Raw genomic sequence first — 19088 nt, 5'->3', positions numbered from 1 at the left:
AAATCCTCCCTATGTATAACCTAATCAACGATTTCTACAACAGTGCCAACAAAGCCCTCCAAACCTGATTTGTCGTTGCGGCCTCCTTCGAGCACGAGAATTTGCGAGCCTAACTCAATCCACTCTCGACTCGTGAGCAATTCCAAAGTGACTTGGACACCTCCTGTGAACTCCGGTTTGACATCAGTCACTATCTCATCATGTTCGTTCATGTTGAAAATGTCCTCAGCATCATCGGCAGTCGGGTTTCGGGAATCATACTGTTGCGATATCCTCGAAACACCCATGACTCTGGCTGCTGCACGGACACTTCCAACGTAAACGTTAACCAGAGACCCATACGTGAGAGATGCCGTGTTGGAATCTCGGAACGACGCTGTCAGTCCACTGGCGGCTTGAAGGGACATGCCTGTATCGACCATGTGTTTGGATGGAATCGCTAGGACCATGCCTTTCCTGATACGAGGCGTCGTCGACAGCCGCTCAAATTCACCCTCCGCCGAGCTCTCGAAAGGTACCTCTAGAATGATTCCAATGGTGCCAACTTGGCCTGCCTCCAGAGTATTGACTGGGAGTCTTAAATTGCGTATGCTGACAATCTTGGCCTGGTGCCATTCTCCTTTGATAGTTGAGGCTGCAACCGTATTCCGTATTGCAATCTTTGCGAGCTCCGATGAGGATGGATGTGATATTGACAACCCATAGTTTCCGGGAGAAGGCCGGTCCTCTGGCGTCATGCCTTTGAAATCGTCATCGCCCGAAGGAAAGGGCCCAACGACAATGCTATCGCCAACAGAGAGCTGCCCGAATCTCAGATAGCCAGACACCACCGTTCCCATGTCATTCTGGTTGGGGTTCTCAGCCAGTGAGGCGTAAGATGCAGGTAGACTGAACGTATCGTCGATGTGGAAGAGACACGAAGGTTGCTCAGGGTTCAAAGCCATTCCTACGAAATCATGCGCAGTGGGCGCCGGGGGGAGTGGCAGGTTCTCCAGGAGAGCGTGCGTCAACCCTATGCCGGCACCACTGACGGCGCTTGTAAGGACAATAGGTATGCATTTCAGCAAGTCACCGCCCTGTATCATCTCTGTCGTGAGAGCTCTGGCCTTATCGAGATCAGCAGAAGGGATATTAGCCCATTCCTGAGCACCACCGGGAGCAGGCTGTAGAATCTTGGGGACCCGGCCTGCTTCCTTGATGTGCGTTAGAACTTGTCCAAGCGTTCGCTGTAGGCTTGCCTTTGTTGCCAAATCAAGCTTTGTGATAACAATGACCAGGGGGTTTTTCAGCTTCAAGCATAATTCCAGATGAGATTTAGCAAGGTCGACACCGGCACCAGCAACTCCAAGTACTTCATTGGCTGTGGAACTAGCACCTTCTTTGGTTGAGCTGGCTTCGGCGTCGTCAGCAGCCAGACAAAGGACTGTCCATTGAGGAGCCCAGCCGAATAGCCCGCGAAGGATTGTACGACGATAACGAGGGTGGCCAGCAGAATCAGAGACAAATACAAGACGTCCACTTTCAGCAATGTCATGGATGTCGATCCATGATTCCACATGATCCTGAGAAAAGTTGAAGATGGCGTGGTCCTTGTACCCAATGAGCTCCTGGGCTACTGAGCTGGTCAGTCCAGAGGCGACCTCATGACGGTGCTTGAACAGGCTGATCCGACTCTTTCCCCGACCGTTATCGAGGGTGCCGGTAGAAAGCGTACCCAAGAGAGTGGATTTGCCCGATGTTGTAGGGCCTGTGAGTGTTATCCTAAGCTGGTCGGTTGTAGAACGGCCCCTGCTGGGTAGCACGACAGGTTCGCTGGCCCTGGGGCTTGGTTTGGATTCCCGATGGCCATTTCCAGAGCCCTCTGTCGAAGAATGCTTCGTTGAAAAGTCAGGAGTAACGAGCGCCTCAACTACCCAAAGTCTTGCTTGCCGACTTATCTGTACCGGCTGCGATGCGGCATTGTCAACCAACTCAGGTGTCTCAAGCCACTCGCATTCTCCCACTATGACGTGACGAAGAATTTCAACTCGACACCCTAGCGTAGCAGCCATGACCGTGAGAGTGATAATGCTCTCATCCATTTCATCCTTGGTCAATCCAACCAAGGTCCCATCATCAGCAACGCCGATCTCATATAGAGCACCACGAGATTCCTCGAGGCCTGGAAGAGGTTTTTGCGGCGTCATGGCATGGCTTAAGTCAGTCGTGTCATCAGGCAGCTTCGGGACGATTAAGTCCTTCGGGTTCAGGGCGTGGTAGGCGCAAGATTGCTGCAATCTCCAGAGTAGCTGCGTCGTCAGTTGCTGGAGGCGTACTTGGCGACTCTGGCTAGATGATGATAAGGCCACTGGGACGATCCTAGACGGGCGGGTCGGAATGGCAGACGTCTTGGGGTGCTGAGAGGGCGATTTGCCAATGGTGCTCATGGACGTGTACGTTCGCCGTGGCCGAAGTAGTAAGTGGAGCTTGTATTCAGTTGGTCCCTCCTGAGGCTCAGCTTCCAGTTTGGTGACCCCGTAGTCAGACAAGTGGCCAGCTTGCAGTCCTCCCTCTTCCAAGTTTGGTTGAGATTTTGGTTTTCTCCCTGGCTCTTCAGGAGCCAGCCATGGAGAGGAAACCCGCTGAGGGTCGGTGTCGAACGTAAATATTGATCCGGAGGCCATTTTCGAAACTTGGAAGGAAGTATATGCGCAGAGTGGTTCTATGTACGAATTGCTAGAGATAGACTATGTCGATATGGATGTATAAACCGGCTATGATGAGCTATTGCAGAAATACGGATGACAGAACGAGTTGCTATACGCGGTATCATCTTGACAACGAAGGTGATTTGTTGATTGAAACGGTAATCAGGGAGTGCCGTTGACAACAGGAGAGAGTGAGCTCGACCGAGCCTAGTTGGAGGCCATTGCGAAAGCGCGAACAGAATGGAATTAAACAGATAGTGTTGGGAGGCGATTTACCGTTGAAGGCGCATCCAAGATAAGGATGACTTTAATTTGAACGATGTCGAAAGTATCAAATGACTGACATACGGTATGACTCGGAGACGGCGAGGTCTCAGCCAAGGTGTGACGCAGCAGACGGCAAGGAGGCATCGATGGGTGTGGCTCAACCATGCGGAGAAAGTGCGGGTAACGCACTAGCGTACAAGTATCCGCGGTGAATCACTCCACGCAGTCCACCATAGTGGTTTTGACATAGTGGTTTTGCTTGGACCAAGGTTATTGCCGCCGCTTTACTGCACCAGCCTCATCTTCATTGCTGTCTCATGGATACAGTGATTGCTTGGTATAGAGCCATCGTTGAAGCTCCAGATACAGTTTTTCCCAGATCCTGTTATGCGAATTGAGGCGCGTACGGTTTTTCCCCACGCCAATCCCACCTCGGCTGGTCCAGAGAGTGAACAACAACACATGCCGCCTCATGTACTATGTAATTGTTAAAAGCGGCAGCTCAGACTTCAGCTCACTGGCTCCATCTGCTGCAGAGTCAAGACCCACTTGGGTACCAAGAAGTCAGAGGCTAACCTACTGGCGACAGCCTACCTGCTCCTTGCTATTTCTGCAAGCACTACGGATACCGACACAGATGTCAACATGTTTGTACCTCGGTACCTCTGCGCACCTAGGGTCTTTTACGCTACTTGGCTGCCCCTCCTAGAACGGACATGGTCCTGAAGAAGCGACGGATGGAACTACGCTGGGCGGACCTCATTAGTTCCCAAGGCCTGGCGTGGCCCTGTTGATCTCCCTTCTCCTTTTATTTGACGAGATCAAATGCGGACCAGTTGTCTGCAATTGAACGGTTTTACTTTTTACAAAATGAGAAGAGACGAAGCCCTGCTGGCATAAGCAGTTTATGCTTTCTAAGGGCACAGACAGATGAAATGCGCTCAGCTTACTCATGTTCCCACCCCATCTGTGACTGCTCGGTAGGTCTGATGAAAGGAATTTGGTTGCGGATAAGACAAAGCCCGAGAGACAAGCTGAAAATGACAAGTCAATGGACAAGAAACACGAAGCCTATTGCGCTAGGCCCGAGGCTGAGCCAAGCATGGGGGGCTGTCATAGGCTCATGGCGACCGCCATTTTTACAGCCCGCACTGCGCCGTAGAAGTATTCTTGACGTGCCTACCGCAGGCACTTACGTCCCCGCCATCCTAACTGGCAGCTATTCTCTCCGTACAAGCTGATCGTCTCTTTCGAACCTTGCCGGCAGCCCCCAAAATCGCGAATCGCTCCCCGGCAGTAAACAGCACTGAACCCAGCCCAATTGCATGTTGTGGGCATGTCCAGGCGCCTGTGCTCTGGGTCGCTGGCTGGCACCCCCCAGCCCAATCTTTTCCGTTCTCCGTCAGGTTCTAAACCTCCAGGCCTGACGATTGTTTTATGGCTTAGACCCTGAGGGGCGCATCCGCTCGCCTTCGAAACACACCCAAGACGGCCCCAATTTTGCCACATAAAGCTGCCCGCTGACGGTACCTGCTCCTGCCCCCCTGTCGCTCGCTCGCTCACTGTCTCCAGTAATTGTCCCATCCATTCTAAAGGCTGCCTCTGCTACACCGTGTCCGTCCTTCGAATCTTCTCCAGACCTTCTTCTGACTCTCTTTCGATTAGCTTTTTGCAAAGCACATTGTCTTGTGTGTTTTGCTTTCTTCCAGAATTTCTCTTGGCTCATCCTATCTCGAACCCCCACCTACCGAACCTAGAGTATTACACTGTCGCAGCTATCATGAAGAAATTCGGCTTCGGCAAGAAGGGCGGCGACGACGGCGATGATGCCAGCCGCTCTGCCCTCTTTGGTCGCAAGAACAAATCACCAGCTCCCGCTTCCGATAACCCCTACGCACAAGCACCTGGTGGTAACGACCCCTACGCCCAAGACACCAACAAATATGCCAACATGACTCCTTACCAGCAAGCTCGAGCGGGTGTGTCTCCTGCTGGTGCTGGTGCTCCTGGAGGCCTTCCCAGCGGACCCCGTGGTGGTGGTGGTGGTGGTTATGGCGCTCCCCCACAACCAGCAGGAGGTTATGGCAACGACAAGTACGGTGCTGCTGGTGGTTATGGTGCCAACCGCTACGACAACAAACAGAACGCTTATGGATCGAACCAATACCCCTCAGCCGGGGCTCGCGGCCCTGGAGGCTATGGAGGCTTGGGTCGCACCGACAGCAACGACACAGATGCTCAGCGTGATGAACTATTTGGAGGGGCTCAGGATCGATACCAGCAGAAGCAGCAACAGCCTGAAGGATACGGCCAGTCTGCCACCGGAGACGCCAATGGAGGCTACGGAGGTTATGGCGAGAGTCGTGAGCTGACGGCAGAAGAGCAAGAAGCCGAGGAGTATCGTGCGACCAAGAACCAGATCAACGAGACCCGACAAGAATCAGTCAATACGGTCAACCGAGCTCTGCAGGCTGCCTTGCAGGCTGAAGAGACAGGTCGCGCAACACTCGCAAGACTAGGTGCTCAGGGTGAGCGTCTACACAACACAGAACGGAACCTGGACCTGGCAGCAAACCACAATAAGGTTGCCGAGGACCGCGCCAAGGAGCTGAAGACTCTTAACCGTAGCATGTTCGCAGTTCACGTCAGCAACCCCTTCACATCCAAGTCGCGTGCCGCGGCGCGCGATCAAGCGGTTCTTGATCGTCACCGATCGGAACGTGACACCCGTGAACAAAGTAGACAGGCCGCGTTCCAATCCAACCAACGCATGGAAGATGCCTTCAAGGAGATTTCCCTTTCAGGCCGCCCTCAGGCCAACACGAAGTCCAGCGCAGCTGAGCGCTCTAAATATGTCCTCGAAGATAGTGACGACGAGGGCAATGAGCTGGCTCGGCGGCAAGAAGACGAAATTGATCAAGGCCTTGGTCAGCTTGAGGGTGCCGTTGGCCGTTTGAACGGCTTGGCCAGAGCGCAGATGAAGGAGGTTGATGTGCAGAATAACCTGATTACGAACATTGGCAAGAAGGTACAGTCATTTATCCCATTCAAGACTCATACGCGGACAGTGACTAATGACTTTTACAGAGCGACGCTGTGGATGATCAAGTCAGGATGAACAGAGAACGCCTGAACCGCATCAAATAAATCGGCCAAATACATTGCATCACAAAAGGGCACGAAATTGGGAAGCTGGATTACTCGTGAAAGAAAATACCATTGGCAGTAGCCCTTTCCCTATAGATTGGATGCGCTCCTTAGCATATGAGGTACTGGCCTTGCCGGAATTAGAAATCTTCCAATTTGTACACCTCGTGCGCTGGAACTTCATACGGGTGCGCGCTGTGTCCATTATTAGTCTCCATTGCATATAACTCGCCGAAACCCGGAATTACGACACCTTTTCAAAGCTGCTACTGCAGCCTTTGTGACATCATGCCCAACGCAGAGGATCTCAACTCTGTACTCCAAAACCCGTTCGAGCTGATCAGCGGCGCCAGTATGAGGGTTGGCTCCTGCGGCTGCGACGGGCATGAATTGGCCCTGGCCGGTGAGCTCGAAAGCCACCTGGACATATTTGCCTTCATCGTAGATGCCGGCGCCAGACTGGAAGACGGCGTCCTTGGTCGCAACCAAGTGAGAAGCTGAGAACAACATCACGCTCAGCAAAAGCATATTGAAAATAAATCCTTTGGGTTCTTCCCTTACCTGGAACGGTGTACACAAGCTTATAGCGGTCTGCCATAGCTGAGGTTGTCGCGATGTGTCGGTGGTGAGAAACTGCCAGCCTGATTCTATTTTGGGGGGATCCTTGAAAGAATGGGGTACCAGCCCAGAAGAGGGGAAGCGTTCGAGAGTGACGTAATATGCAGTTTCCTCGAGAGACGAAGCTTAGAGCTGCGCTCTGTAGCATGGTAGCTGCAGACAGTTTATTGTGGAAAGAAATGGCTGATGCAGAGCGTCTGAACATCCGACTACATATTAGTAGTACTTGAGGATATCCATCCATCTGCATTGCTGTAGAGTATATCTAGCTCTCCAGAGACGCAACGGGTGCATAGCACTTAGTCGCCCTGTGTAAATGCGGGGCACTCGCCCAATCAGGAATATGATCCAAGCCAGGGTCTGAACTAGGGGACCCTCAAAAATTCTTCTTACAACCATTCTCACCCAACTCGACGACTGCAAACTACCGTTTGCTCAATTCCGTTAAGATGTCGCCAACACCGGATGGCGAGCGCGCCTCCAAAAAGAGGAAGCTTAATGGGAAGCATGTCCTGAAGGTGGGAGATAAAGTGATATCTCTGGAGGGTTACTTCAACCCTCCTGCGAAGAAGGAGCCCCCAAAGAAAGAGGAACAACCACAAGATGCTTCAGAAAAGCCAGAAACTGAGGCCCCGGAACCCGCAGCGAAAGAAGCAGAGAAGCGTGACAAAGCTTTCTCAACTCCTAGGAAGCACGAATTCAAGCGGCCTCATGACAAGGGAAGACCCAGATCAGATCAACGGGGGCCAAGATGGAGAGACGACCCGGCTCTGCTTAAAATTCGGCAAAAACTGCCTATGTGGGCTCACCGAGAGGATATCCAGGCCCGAATGCGACAAAAGGATGTCTTGCTCCTTGTCGGTGAGACGGGTTCCGGAAAGAGTACTCAAGTACCCCAGTTTCTGGTCAGGGAGCCGTGGTGCAGGAGACAGATGGTTACCGTTGAGGGACGAGAGGTGAGTGTTGGCGGCATGATTGCTGTGACGCAGCCTCGTCGAGTCGCCGCCACGACATTGGCTCACCGCGTCTCTCGTGAAGCCGGCACGCCGCTTGGTGAGAGTCGTGAAGGCATGGTTGGTTATTCCGTTCGTTTTGACCATCAGGTCCCCAAGGGAACTAAGATTAAATTCCTTACCGAGGGTATGCTACTCCAAGAGCTGCTTCGAGATCCCAGCTTGAAGCAATACAGTGCCGTGGTGGTTGATGAAATTCACGAGAGAAGCGTTGATGTGGATCTCGTGTCGGGATTCCTCAAGCAGATTCTCATGAGCGATCGGAAAGGGCGTGGTGGCATTCCGCTTAAGATCGTTGTCATGAGTGCCACAGCCGATGTGGAACGCATCCACGGATTTTTCTCTACCGACAAGGCTGAGACAAGCGGCGGCGACATGGACGTTGACAGCGACAAGTCTAGCTCGGTGGAGATTCTCAAAATTCAGGGTCGTCAGTATCCGGTCAAGACAGTACACACGCCAAAGCCCGTGCCAGATATTCAAGAGGCACTTTTGAAGACCATATTCAAAATACATACAGAGGAGCCTCTACCGGGCGACATCCTTGCATTCCTTACGGGTCAAGAAGAAATTGAATCGACGCAAGCGCTGATTGAAGAGTACGCCGCGACATTGGCATCGAATGTTCCCAAGGTCAAGGTCCTCCCACTATTCGGTCAGCTTTCCATGGAAGGCCAGCATGCAGCATTCCAGCCGATTAAAGGTGGCTTCACCAGAAAGATTGTGTTGGCGACGAATATTGCCGAAACGTCCGTCACCGTGCCCGGAGTACGCTACGTCGTAGACGGTGGAAAGGCCAAAGTTAAGCAGTTCCGTGCTCGTCTTGGCATGGAATCCCTCCTGGCTAAACCCATCTCCAAGTCGTCCGCCATCCAAAGAACTGGCCGTGCTGGTCGTGAAGGGCCCGGAAAGTGCTTCAGGCTGTACACTGAAGGGACGTTTGGCACGCTACAGGAAACCGACTTGCCTGAAATCTTACGAATCGACGTCCTTGGAGCTGTCCTGACCATGAAGGCCAGAGGCATTGATGATGTTCTGGGATTCCCGCTTATGGATACCCCTGATATCGACGCTATCGAGCGAGCGCTCATCAGCCTCCACGGTCTCGGTGCATTGGCAGATGACGGCACCATCACTGAAGCAGGCCGCAAGATGGCGGGCTTTCCCATCTCCGCCCCTTTGGGCGCCGTCCTTTTGGCTTCGGCTAAGCCCGAGTTTGATTGCGTGCTCGAAGCCATTGATGTCATTGCCTGTATTACCTCCGGCGACGATATATTTCATCAGTTGCAGTCTGAGGAACAGCGGGAGGAGATCGAGGAGTTGCGCAAAGAGCTCTATCGTCGCGAGGGCGACATCATGACATATCTTACGACGATGCAACAATACGCTGCCGAGAACGCAGACCGCATTGAATGGTGCAAAAAGAGAAAGGTCAACATCCGCAATATGAGAACGGCACTCAACATCCGCAAGCAGCTCCGTAGCTTGTGTCTGAAGGAGGGCCTGCTTTCCGAAGCGCCGCCGCCCGACCCCCAACCCTTCAGCCCTCTCCCGCCTGAGCAGGCAGAGGCCCTTCTAAAATGCTTCCTTCGTGGCTTCGTTTCCAAAACTGCCGTCTTGGCACCGGACGCGAGTTACGTGACGTCGCAGGGCAAGCACGTTGTCGCAATCCACCCATCTAGCGTTCTACACGGGCAGAAGAAGGAGGCCATCATGTTCCTAGAGCACGTGTTTACGCAGAAGAACTACGCCAAAAAGGTCAGCGTCATCCAGGCGAACTGGATCGTAGAGGCGCTAGAAAGCACCCCATAGATGGAGAAAGACTTTTCATGGTTTACATTCTAGCTATATGTGTCATAACCGTACACTTGTAATCAACAGCTTTCATCAATATAGTACAGGTACAATCGCTGAGTACGGCCTCATGCTCTAAGCTTGTGAAGAGTAATTTCTCAGTCTCGGCTTATTATGACTCCTCTTGACTCTGCTTGTTCCTCTCACGAATCGCCTGCATGAGCTCGTACAGCTGACCGATTTGCTCATCTAAGGTTGGGATTCTCAGTAAGACTAATCTTCGTTATGTTAGATGGAGAGCGGTTGAAACTTACCGCTCATCTTGGCAACCTTGACCGGGTCAATTTTCTCCCCTTGCCACTTATCACCCTCAATCTTCTGAGCGTACAATTGCCACTCTGAAAGGAAACCAATCTGCAAGTCAGGGATGCATTAGCGATTCAAGCACAAAATTAAAAACAAACTGCAATCGGACCCAAAGAACATGTTAATTCATGAAGGAGAACTCATACCAAATGCGCCGGGTTATCAACTGTACGGTGCGCACGAAACTCAGCCTTGATGTACTCATCACCCAGAAGCCGCATCTCACCGGGCAGGTACTTGCGGTGGGCGCGGAGTAGGCGGCGGTACAGAGGAATGGGTGGAAGCAAAGCCATGGGGGCAGGCGAAAGGCCAGACTTGGGGACGGCGGCCGAGGCCATCCTCATCACGAATGATGGCCGCATCTTTTCGTCGTGCGTCTCCTTTGGAAAGGGTTTACCGCGGCTATGTGTTTGATGTGGTCGGGCGACAGGAAGCTCAAATTCTGCGGTAAAAGAGAGTTTTGACTCTTTCCTATTAAACTCTCAATGGAGGAGCAAGATTGGATTGGTCTTCTTAGTTTCGATTCGAACTATGTCGAACTTCGTGATGGGCTTTTGCGTGATGAACGTTGTTGTCATTGATACATTTTCCGAGGTCAAAAGGACCCATACAGTGTTGTTTTCTGAATCACACGCACTGTACGATTGCACATAGCAGCGGCCTCTTTGAACATGGTTGTCATACTAAAACTCTGGAGAGTCTTTAGATAAATGTCTTAATTCTTTCACTCCAACTTCAACAGTATAATCCTCTTGTCAAGAGTTTTATTCACTTCCGTCAAGCTTTGAATGTACATTCAGGGAGTACATCTGAATTGACATGGTGTATCTATGATTTGAAGACTTATCCTTCGATTTTAACAGAGGCCCAGAAAAAACATTTTACCACGACAGCGTCGAAAGAAAGCTGTCCGATGATGCATTTTATTATAAACTTATGCTTCACCAAACAACCACCGTCCAATAACGTCTCTTAGTTTTCAGGGCTTCATGGATCGTAATATATGTCAGAACTATAAAGATATCAACGTAGTCATACATGCATATATTCGACATCGCCTAATACAAGTATCTGTCGTTCATGCCCTGCGTAGCATAATTGCTGTCTGTAGTATGCGAGTATGCTTCGCCCTGCCATTGCACCTGCACCTGCTCCTCGGCGACCAAGGCCCGGCCGTTCCTTATTTTCTCGAGGTCTCCCTTCGCTTTAAAAGTGAGAGGATGTTCTTCTCCAAGAACATCGAGCCTGCCCTCATAGCACTCTTCCTGAAGCTCTTCCGCCTCTTTCGACTGATCCATCTGATACAGTACTCCTGCGAGACACTCAATTGTCACCAGCGTGTCCAGATGTGTCCGCCACAGCACCCTGTCACTCGCATCCAACACTTCACGAAGTATCTTCTCTGCCTCATCAAGCCGTTCCAGCTTCACGCATCCAACGGCCACGTTCCGCTTCGACTGCAGTGTGATTGGATGTTCGTTGCCTCTGAACCGCTCATCGACCTCAAGCACTTGCCGCCACATCTCATCCGCTGACTCATGCTCACCCTTGGCAGACCTTAGCGCGGCGATGTTGCTAGTGGCGCTCATCGTCATACGGTGGCCCGGCCCAATGTTGGGGTCGTTAGAGCACATCGTCAACATTCGCACCTCGAGCTTCTCGGCATCCTCATTTCTGCCTGCGAGCTGCATTGTCATCGCCAATGCTGCAACAGCCCGACGGAACTGGGGGCTCCGATCACCCCTTTCCTCCTCCTGCTCTATGACCATGTTGAGAATCTGTTCAGCCGTTCCTAGTTGCGCCTGCTGGATATAGACCTCGGCGAAGTCGATGCTGATGCTCTTCACAGCTTTTTTCGCCCACTCTTTGTTGGAACACCTCTCCACCAAACCGATACACTCGAGAAATACCTGTTCAGCGTCGCTGAACTTACAGCATGTTTTGTGCAAATTGGCAAGATCCCATAAACCGGCGACAACCAGCCAGTGCTCGGGCTCGAGGTTCTCGCGCCTCTCCTCGACAACCTGTTCGAGAACCCAAAGTGCTTCACGCCACATGCCGACTTCGCGGAGGAGCCTTGCATACTTGCTGTCCTGTCTAGTCTTTTTAAACCAGTCAATATCCTCTGACCCGCGGCGCTCGACTAAAGCCTTGATGTGTGGTAAAATCTGGGCAAGGAACCTCTCATCCTCAAATTTGAAGTTTTGATGATACGAGTCGAAGATGATGGAGCGAGCCGCCTGCTGCTGGAACCTGAAAATGTCCATTCGCATCCGATCACGAGCCCAGGAATGCACCAGTGCGTGCATTGAGTGCCATTTTTCGTTGACTACAGACTTCTTAATCAGTGAGTAATTCCTCAGTAGACTAATACCCTCTGAGTAGTTGCTGGAATTCCACGTTGCATCATCTCCGAGGTTAAAGAGTGCCAGGGGTGCCTGGCTTTCCATATCGCCAAGCACGTCCTTGTCGAGTTTTCGATTCGTTGCAGCCCTGCTGAAAATCTCATCTGTGAGGTTTTCGTTGTGGTAGAAGCAGAAGATGTTGAGAACCCGTAGTGCGTTCAAAGCGGCCCGCCCCTTTCTGTTGTCATCTTTGGACAGATGTAACAGTGCCTCATACGATAGCTCAAAAGTTCCGTACACGGCCGGGTTGTGCTCGAACGCACCGGGGGCCAGCGATGAGTCTTGCATCAGCTCTTGCCGTCTCTGTTGGAACTCGAAGTGGTACGCGCTGAAGGGGCAATCCAGTAAATTGATGTATGAGCCGGCCTGATCGAGAGCCAGTGGCAGGCATTCCAGCTCTTCGATGATCTGCGAAGCGTACCACTTGTCGGTATCGTCAAGGTCTTTCTTGTTCCGATGTGCGGACTTAAGAAGCAGTTCCATAGCATCATTCTCGTTCATTGTATCAATCGCAAATGTCTGATCGTCATTCAGCCTAGGTTGCATATCCTCGCGCCTGCTTGTAAGGAGTATGTTCCCCGTGTTCCCAGGCGGGATCCATTTGCTGACATCGACGGAATCATTGTTGTCGAATATTAGGAGCCATTTACTGTTCTGTGTCATCCACTTGTGAACGCCCTTGATGTCTGGTCGACTATGTTCCCCACCAATTACGGTCTCTGTCACTTGTCTGAAGCTCTCATAGATGGAATCTTTGGTGGCGGCATTAATCCAAAATATGTGGTTGAATCTAAAAAGGAAACCATTATCATACTGAATTCAACCCGGCAATTTAATAAAGAGCCTGGACGCATAACGCGAGCACGATGGAAAGAATAATGAACCGATACGTACCGGGATCCGTGTAAGTCCCTGAACCTCACTGCAATCTGAGTCTTGCCGACGCCACCCATGCCCCAAATCCTTAGGAGTCTCCTGGAAGATGGCGACCCGGCAGGACAGTCGAAAAAGTATTTTTCCATCTTGTCGAGAATCTCTTCCCTGCCCGTGAACTGACCACTGGTGATGTCGGTCCTGTTTTGGACGACTCGGTTGAAGGCATGTTTATCAGACTCGTCGGATCGTGCTCGGACTGTCTCATGTTAGATATTCGTTTTCTGTCAGCAAAGGAAGTGCTCACTTGTAGAAGCTAACCCCATATGAGCACCGTCCTCATTGTGGAGAAGGCTGACAACTTGGTCGATCTCTGCTGAAACATCGGGTTTCTGGAGATATCTCTCTGTTGCTATTCGTAGCAGATCCATCTTCGCATACTCGTCCAATGCAATATCCGAAGCGCCTTGATCTAGGTTGAATCGAAAGTAGGCATTTGGAGTACCACTAAATCGTTCGTTGAGTTCGTAATGAGTAGGTTCGGTATCAGTCAAGTTCTCCTTGGCATATTTTAACAAACTCCAAGAAGCGCGTGAAACCATGGCACCACTGTAGGTCTTTTGCGGTTTTGAATCCTGAACAGAACCTTGGGCGGCACTTTCTGCATCTGGGCTGACATTTACTGCCTTGTCGTTGGCCTTGAGGCCTGTTCCCAAGCTCAAAAGAAACCCAAGCTTCCGTTTAGTGCCCAGCTGGGCCTCCGCTTCTTTGAGAACAAGTTTGGCCGGATTGTTTACGGCGAGCGCGCCGTCAACGTAGATGTTCGAAGCGGCCTCAACTTTGATCGAGATGGGCTTGAAAAACGTCGGCGCCGCTGTCGTTGCTCTGGCAGCTTCCCAGATTTCGACGTTGTGTGCTTGATTGGTCGTCCCTTTGTATGTTCGAAAGAGATAGGGCTCTTTCTTTTTGTCCTGGGTAACGGAGCATACGAATACCAGACCTTTTTCCTTGCCTTCGTCGATCATTGCGGTCGATACCAGTTTCCTTTCGGCTACAATGGCCTGTATGCGTTTCTCGAGTGTTTTCGCTTTGTATGTCCGCTTGATTTTCCGGTTTCTTTGACTGAAGACGTCTTTTGCAAATTTCATATAGTAATCAATGGCTTCTTTTGTTGACATGCCCATGCGGCCAAGCATGATGGCAATCAATCTATATATTCATGTTTGTCAGCTTTCATGTTGGTTTTACCCTCCACAGTTTTTGTTGTTCACGTGCGAACAATCAATGGATTTCCAGAGACCAGGACAAGTAAAACCATAGGAGATGGAGCAATGAAACGCCGGACCAACCCGCCAGTGCTTGTGCCACCTATCAAGTGGAAATAGTCCTTAGGCTTGGGCAACTCTGTTAGACCGGCTATTTTCTGGAGCCGCTTCATGATCTCGTGTAGTATGATGAGCTCGGATATCCCCCTAATCCCGCCCCCATCGAGCGATAGTAGGTAGACCAACTCATCGCTGCCCATTGTAACGGAAAGCAATTGGATGAAAATAACAATAATAATAATCAAACACAAATATCAACACACTGTGGTGTTCATCAGGGTATCGCGATGTCGTACAATCGGCGATCGCAATTTAGAAAAACCAAAAAACGTCCGCATGTACAATTCCAGAACGCCGGGAGACCAAGTACTTATTCAATCGGTCCAACCAACAGAGGAGGCCTGAAGACCCGGGACCGCCTCGTGCAGAATGGTTGATAAGCGCCCAACAGGGGGCAGAAGGGTTTAGAGGGGGGCATGGCCACGCAGGCGTACACCAACGTGCTCGAGACCATTCCCTCTCTGGTCCTCACGTTTCATCGAGGCAGTCTAGGGCATGTCGGCGGCCTACGGCGAAGCCACTTGATGACTCGAGGCGACCCGAGGGGACGGTTCTGCTGCGGTGCGTGGCCCCGAAGCTGGCCAACTGGAATATCCGCCCAGTCTGCCCAGTCTGCTCAGTCTGCAGGACCCCCCTGGTCCCAGGGGGCGGCGTTGGAAGTTGGCCGTTGAGGATAGACATGCGCGAAGGCAGGGGCATGCCGAACTTGAAATTAGCAGATTTTCAGTATGGTTTTTTTTGGAGACGTCTTTTTTCGATTCCTAGTTGTTGCTTGCGAAGTCGTCACTGTTGATGCTTCAACTCATGAGACAGATGGGGACTATACAAACGGTTCGTGCTGTAAGCGCCTTTACGGGGCGGATCGGACCGCTGAACGGGAGAGGCGCTAGAGGCGTCATTGGTGCGCGGATCGCTGTTCCCTATGAGCTACTCGCCCACAGTACACCGCACTTCTTTTAGGTACGTAGTCAGCCTACAGCCTCCATCCATGCTGGCGGACCAACAGGCTTTCTTCGGGCAAACCAGGAGGTTGCGTGTGCCGCTGAAATTGCTTGAACATGCACAGCTGCGTTCGATGAAACCCAGTTACTCCTATACTCCGGTTCACTGACTGGGAATGGACAGAGCAGTCCCACAACTTTCCTGACCGCTGTTCGCTTTCAAGAAAAACACCCTGAAGGCAGAAAAGCTTTGGAGTACGGTAGAGATGGAAGCTATCAGCTGTAGAGGTTCTCAACGGTCTGGATTGCAGCAGGCCCCAGTTTCGCAACCGCTAGCGCGTGGCATTCGTCTTATGGTGACAACCTTAGGCGGAACGACCGGCGAGTTGCTCGGCTTTCAGTACTCGGTCTTTCCCAGAAGGCGTCTGCTGTCGATATTCTAGACTGGCATAAGTCATGCTCAGTTGGATTCGTTGAAGAGAGCGTTGATGATACTCTCTGAGCTGCCTAGCTGCAACCAACCTGTGGCTCAGCGCCCAAGACATCGGACGACTCTCGCATCCCTCGTCTCCAAGGTCTATGTTGCCATCCGAGGCATCAAGACAGAGCAAACAACAACACACCTTCGGAAGCAAATATTATAGTCACATGCCAGATAAAACCTAGAGCCAGGCTTGGGCGTAAGAATTAGCCCTCACATTTGCCATGCCAAAAAGCCCATCCTAAGTGAACGCCCCCAAAGCCGCCCCAAAGACTACGCCGACCCGCCCCAGCCGCAATGAGAAAAGAAAAGCCGGCCCTGTTTATCCTTGAGAATGAACCTAAGCCACCCTTACTATGATGGTGGCGCGCCAGCCTTGAGCATCTCCATCTCAGGCAACGTGAACCCATTGCCCAGATACGCAAACCGGTTTTGCCTCGTATTGTCATACGTATACACCCAGTCTTCACCTCTAAAATGCTCTAGCATATGAATGAAATGCATTCTGCTCCCTGGATGCAAGCCTATCACGGGGGCGTGGACCTCGCCTTGCTTGTACCATGACCTGCACCCGTCCGAGAACGCCGTGCGAGGCATAAAGGCGGTGATGTGTTCAAAGTAGTCGTCAACAGCCGCCTCTGATGGTGCTATCGACCGAACACCTTCCGTCTGGCACTTGCGAATCGTGTTGGCGATGTAAGTGGCGATATGCTCGCTAAGGGTAAAAACATCGCCATGGGCAATCGGCGCGTTGGGGCCAAGAAACTCTGCGGACAACCTATTAGTAACAAAAAGTACGAGAGATAGTAGATTTCAACTCACTAAAGTAGTTGGGCAGGCCGTCTACGGCAAGAGACATGTATGCCTTGGGTGTTTGCTTTGGCCAGATGTCCTGCAGGTTGCCGTTACGGCCAACGAGGGGGAACGAGGGTCGGAATGAGGAATCGAACCCTGTGGCGCAGATTATGGCATCGACCTCGAGGACTTCTCCGTTATTGAGTTGAATCCCTTCAGCCACAAATTTTTTAATGTTGTCGGTGTGAAGAGAGACTCTTGGGTCGTGGAAAGATTCGAGGTACCCTGGGGCAGGAGTGAGCCGCTTACAGCCAAGCGCGAACTCGGGTATGAGCTGTTTGCAAAGCTTCTCATCTCCCCTAAGCATTGCAGTCATGAATTCCTTGGTCTTGGCCAACGCCCATTTCTGCTGAGGGCTCCCTGCTACTAGAGCAACGGCAAACTTGATGTTGGAGTCCATCTCTAGCGTTTTCGCGAATTTCGCGCAGAATTCAGGGTCGTTCTTGAATCGCTCAATCTGTGCTGGTGAAAATCGTTCCTCCCCGTCCATCTCTATCTGTTGGATAAGTGGTGCCGAAGGACCCATCTTCATCGTGGCAACACGCGGGGGTATAATTAGAGAAGGCGTCCGGATGATATGATGAAGCTTGTTTACGTCTGCTTTTGGGTTAGCATGGGTGTGGCATATGAAAGACGACGGTAACGCTTACGAGGTCGAATGGCGGGAACTATTTGCACACCAGACGCTCCGTTTCCAATCACAGCAACCTTCTTGCCTGCATAATCGAAGTCCTTGGGCCAGTTGGCGCTATGGATTAGTGTGCCCTTATAGTCGGATATGCCCTCCACGTCAGGGTATTTCCACTTGCTGGTCTAGTCAGTGGCTGTACTTGAATCAAACGACAGTGTAACGCACTTCAGAATGCCAGTTGCGTCGATCAGAAAGTTTGCTTGGTCCTGGAAGACGGAGCCAGTCTTCAAGTCCTGTATTTCCACTTCCCACATGGCCTTTGACTCTGACCACGACGCGGAAACGATCTTGTGTGATGTCTTGATGTACGGTCGCATCTCCTCGTCGTCGCATATTTGGCACAGATATTCCCGAATCTCGTCTGCAGGAGCGAAGAAGCTCGACCAAGCAGGGTTTGGCCTCCAGGAAAATTGGTAGTTGTGACTGGGCACGTCGCACTTGCATCCTGGGTAGCGGTTCTCGAACCATGTACCTCCTACGTCTGCGTTTTTTTCATAAACCACAAGCTCATATGTTGAGGCACTGAGAGTATTTCTGATGGTGCGTATCATGTTAATCCCGCTAGCCCCAGCGCCGATGCCGATAATGCGAATAGGCCGCGGCGTCCCAAACGGCGCTTCATTTATTGAGTAGGCGGTGCTACCATGAGCCGGTTGGCAGGATCCTGTTCCATGGCCGTCGACGTGGCGGGAGAGCTGGGGAACTAGTTGGCGTGTCATTGTGATATCGTTGATGTTGTCGAAGGCTAAGCAAGCAAGAAGGGAAGGAAGATCCGGCTGGTTTATAGTCAAGTTGAAGAAGAGGGGCTAAGAGCTATACTGCGAAGACACTGCCAAGGCCTTGCAGGGCACACTCTTATCGAACAAATGAACTTCTGTTACTCGTTTGGTGGAGTTACGAAAAAGGAAGAAGAAGATACAAGCAGTTGCCGGAGAGATGCGGAATTTGACAGGTTCGGTGCATTGGTCTGTACGGAGAATAACCAATAGGCGCAGCAGCCGTTGGACCAAAAATGTATGCAATGTGGGAGAAGCAACGAGCCAGGAGAAACAGAAACACTGCTTGCCATATGCAAGGCAGGTGAGTTCCGAACTGGCCAATAAGTGATACTAACACATGACTACACCACATCACTTGGGCCAACGCTGCAGACAATATGGCAATCAACCAGCACAGCGGAACTCTCGTAGCGGAGCAGCCTGAGAAGAGGCAACTCACATGAGACAACCCGGTGGAGCTGAGGTCGTTCAATGGGTAAGGTCTCCTCCATTGATGCTAGGTTGCGGGTGGAGGTTCGTAACGAGTGTCATTGTTGGTCGATATACGACGGGCAGTTTGTCTACCTTGGCTGGTGGAACGGCAGTACTGTGGCTGCAGGCAGCCAAAGAGCGTGGGGACAAGGCTGGTCCTTGATCAAAATGGACTACATGGCTTGTCTGCGAGCCTGCTAGGCTCATTGTGGCCAAGCAAGGTTCGATTACAAAAGGGCCTTGGACTGGATGTCGTCGTAAATGGTCCAACCACGACGAAGGTCCAGGCCGAGGGGGCTCCGGGGGGATAGATCC

At 51.6% G+C, this 19088-nt stretch overlaps 7 protein-coding genes across 7 annotated transcripts; 2 read left to right on the top strand and 5 right to left on the bottom strand.

Annotated features, from left to right (window-relative positions):
• Positions 1-20: 20 nt before the first annotated feature.
• On the bottom strand, positions 21-2663 carry CTRU02_205514 (GTP-binding protein; the record flags this gene model as incomplete). Its single annotated transcript, XM_036722814.1, has 1 exon — positions 21-2663. One exon carries the CDS (start codon positions 2661-2663, stop codon positions 21-23), a length of 2643 nt encoding a protein of 880 aa, XP_036585710.1.
• Positions 2664-4734: 2071 nt separating this feature from the next.
• Positions 4735-6101, top strand: CTRU02_205512 (uncharacterized protein; the record flags this gene model as incomplete). Its single annotated transcript, XM_036722812.1, has 2 exons — positions 4735-5982; positions 6042-6101. The coding sequence occupies 2 exons, from the start codon at positions 4735-4737 to the stop codon at positions 6099-6101; spliced, it is 1308 nt and encodes a 435-aa protein (XP_036585709.1).
• Positions 6102-6241: 140 nt separating this feature from the next.
• CTRU02_205511 (structural toxin protein) lies at positions 6242-6867 on the bottom strand (the record flags this gene model as incomplete). The annotated part of the gene is made up of 3 exons (XM_036722811.2): positions 6242-6296; positions 6355-6598; positions 6663-6867. The coding sequence occupies 3 exons, from the start codon at positions 6865-6867 to the stop codon at positions 6242-6244; spliced, it is 504 nt and encodes a 167-aa protein (XP_036585708.2).
• A 301-nt stretch (positions 6868-7168) lies between these two features.
• Positions 7169-9544, top strand: CTRU02_205510 (helicase associated domain-containing protein; the record flags this gene model as incomplete). The annotated part of the gene is made up of 1 exon (XM_036722810.1): positions 7169-9544. The coding sequence occupies one exon, from the start codon at positions 7169-7171 to the stop codon at positions 9542-9544; it is 2376 nt and encodes a 791-aa protein (XP_036585707.1).
• Positions 9545-9698: 154 nt separating this feature from the next.
• CTRU02_205509 (acetate non-utilizing protein) lies at positions 9699-10254 on the bottom strand (the record flags this gene model as incomplete). Its single annotated transcript, XM_036722809.1, has 3 exons — positions 9699-9775; positions 9841-9940; positions 10039-10254. The coding sequence occupies 3 exons, from the start codon at positions 10252-10254 to the stop codon at positions 9699-9701; spliced, it is 393 nt and encodes a 130-aa protein (XP_036585706.1).
• Positions 10255-10950: 696 nt separating this feature from the next.
• On the bottom strand, positions 10951-14695 carry CTRU02_205508 (protein kinase subdomain-containing protein; the record flags this gene model as incomplete). The annotated part of the gene is made up of 4 exons (XM_036722808.1): positions 10951-13087; positions 13192-13429; positions 13478-14379; positions 14520-14695. The coding sequence occupies 4 exons, from the start codon at positions 14693-14695 to the stop codon at positions 10951-10953; spliced, it is 3453 nt and encodes a 1150-aa protein (XP_036585705.1).
• Positions 14696-16331: 1636 nt separating this feature from the next.
• CTRU02_205507 (phenylacetone monooxygenase) lies at positions 16332-18242 on the bottom strand (the record flags this gene model as incomplete). Its single annotated transcript, XM_036722806.1, has 4 exons — positions 16332-16744; positions 16800-17429; positions 17483-17640; positions 17689-18242. The coding sequence occupies 4 exons, from the start codon at positions 18240-18242 to the stop codon at positions 16332-16334; spliced, it is 1755 nt and encodes a 584-aa protein (XP_036585703.1).
• Positions 18243-19088: the final 846 nt, after the last annotated feature.

The sequence above is a fragment of the Colletotrichum truncatum genome (genome assembly GCF_014235925.2).
Source record: "Colletotrichum truncatum strain CMES1059 chromosome Unknown Contig_0003, whole genome shotgun sequence".
In the NCBI taxonomy this organism is placed as follows: Eukaryota; Fungi; Ascomycota; class Sordariomycetes; order Glomerellales; family Glomerellaceae; genus Colletotrichum; species Colletotrichum truncatum.
Note: the sequence above shows the minus strand (reverse complement) of the source record. Positions and strands in the feature narration are given on the sequence as shown.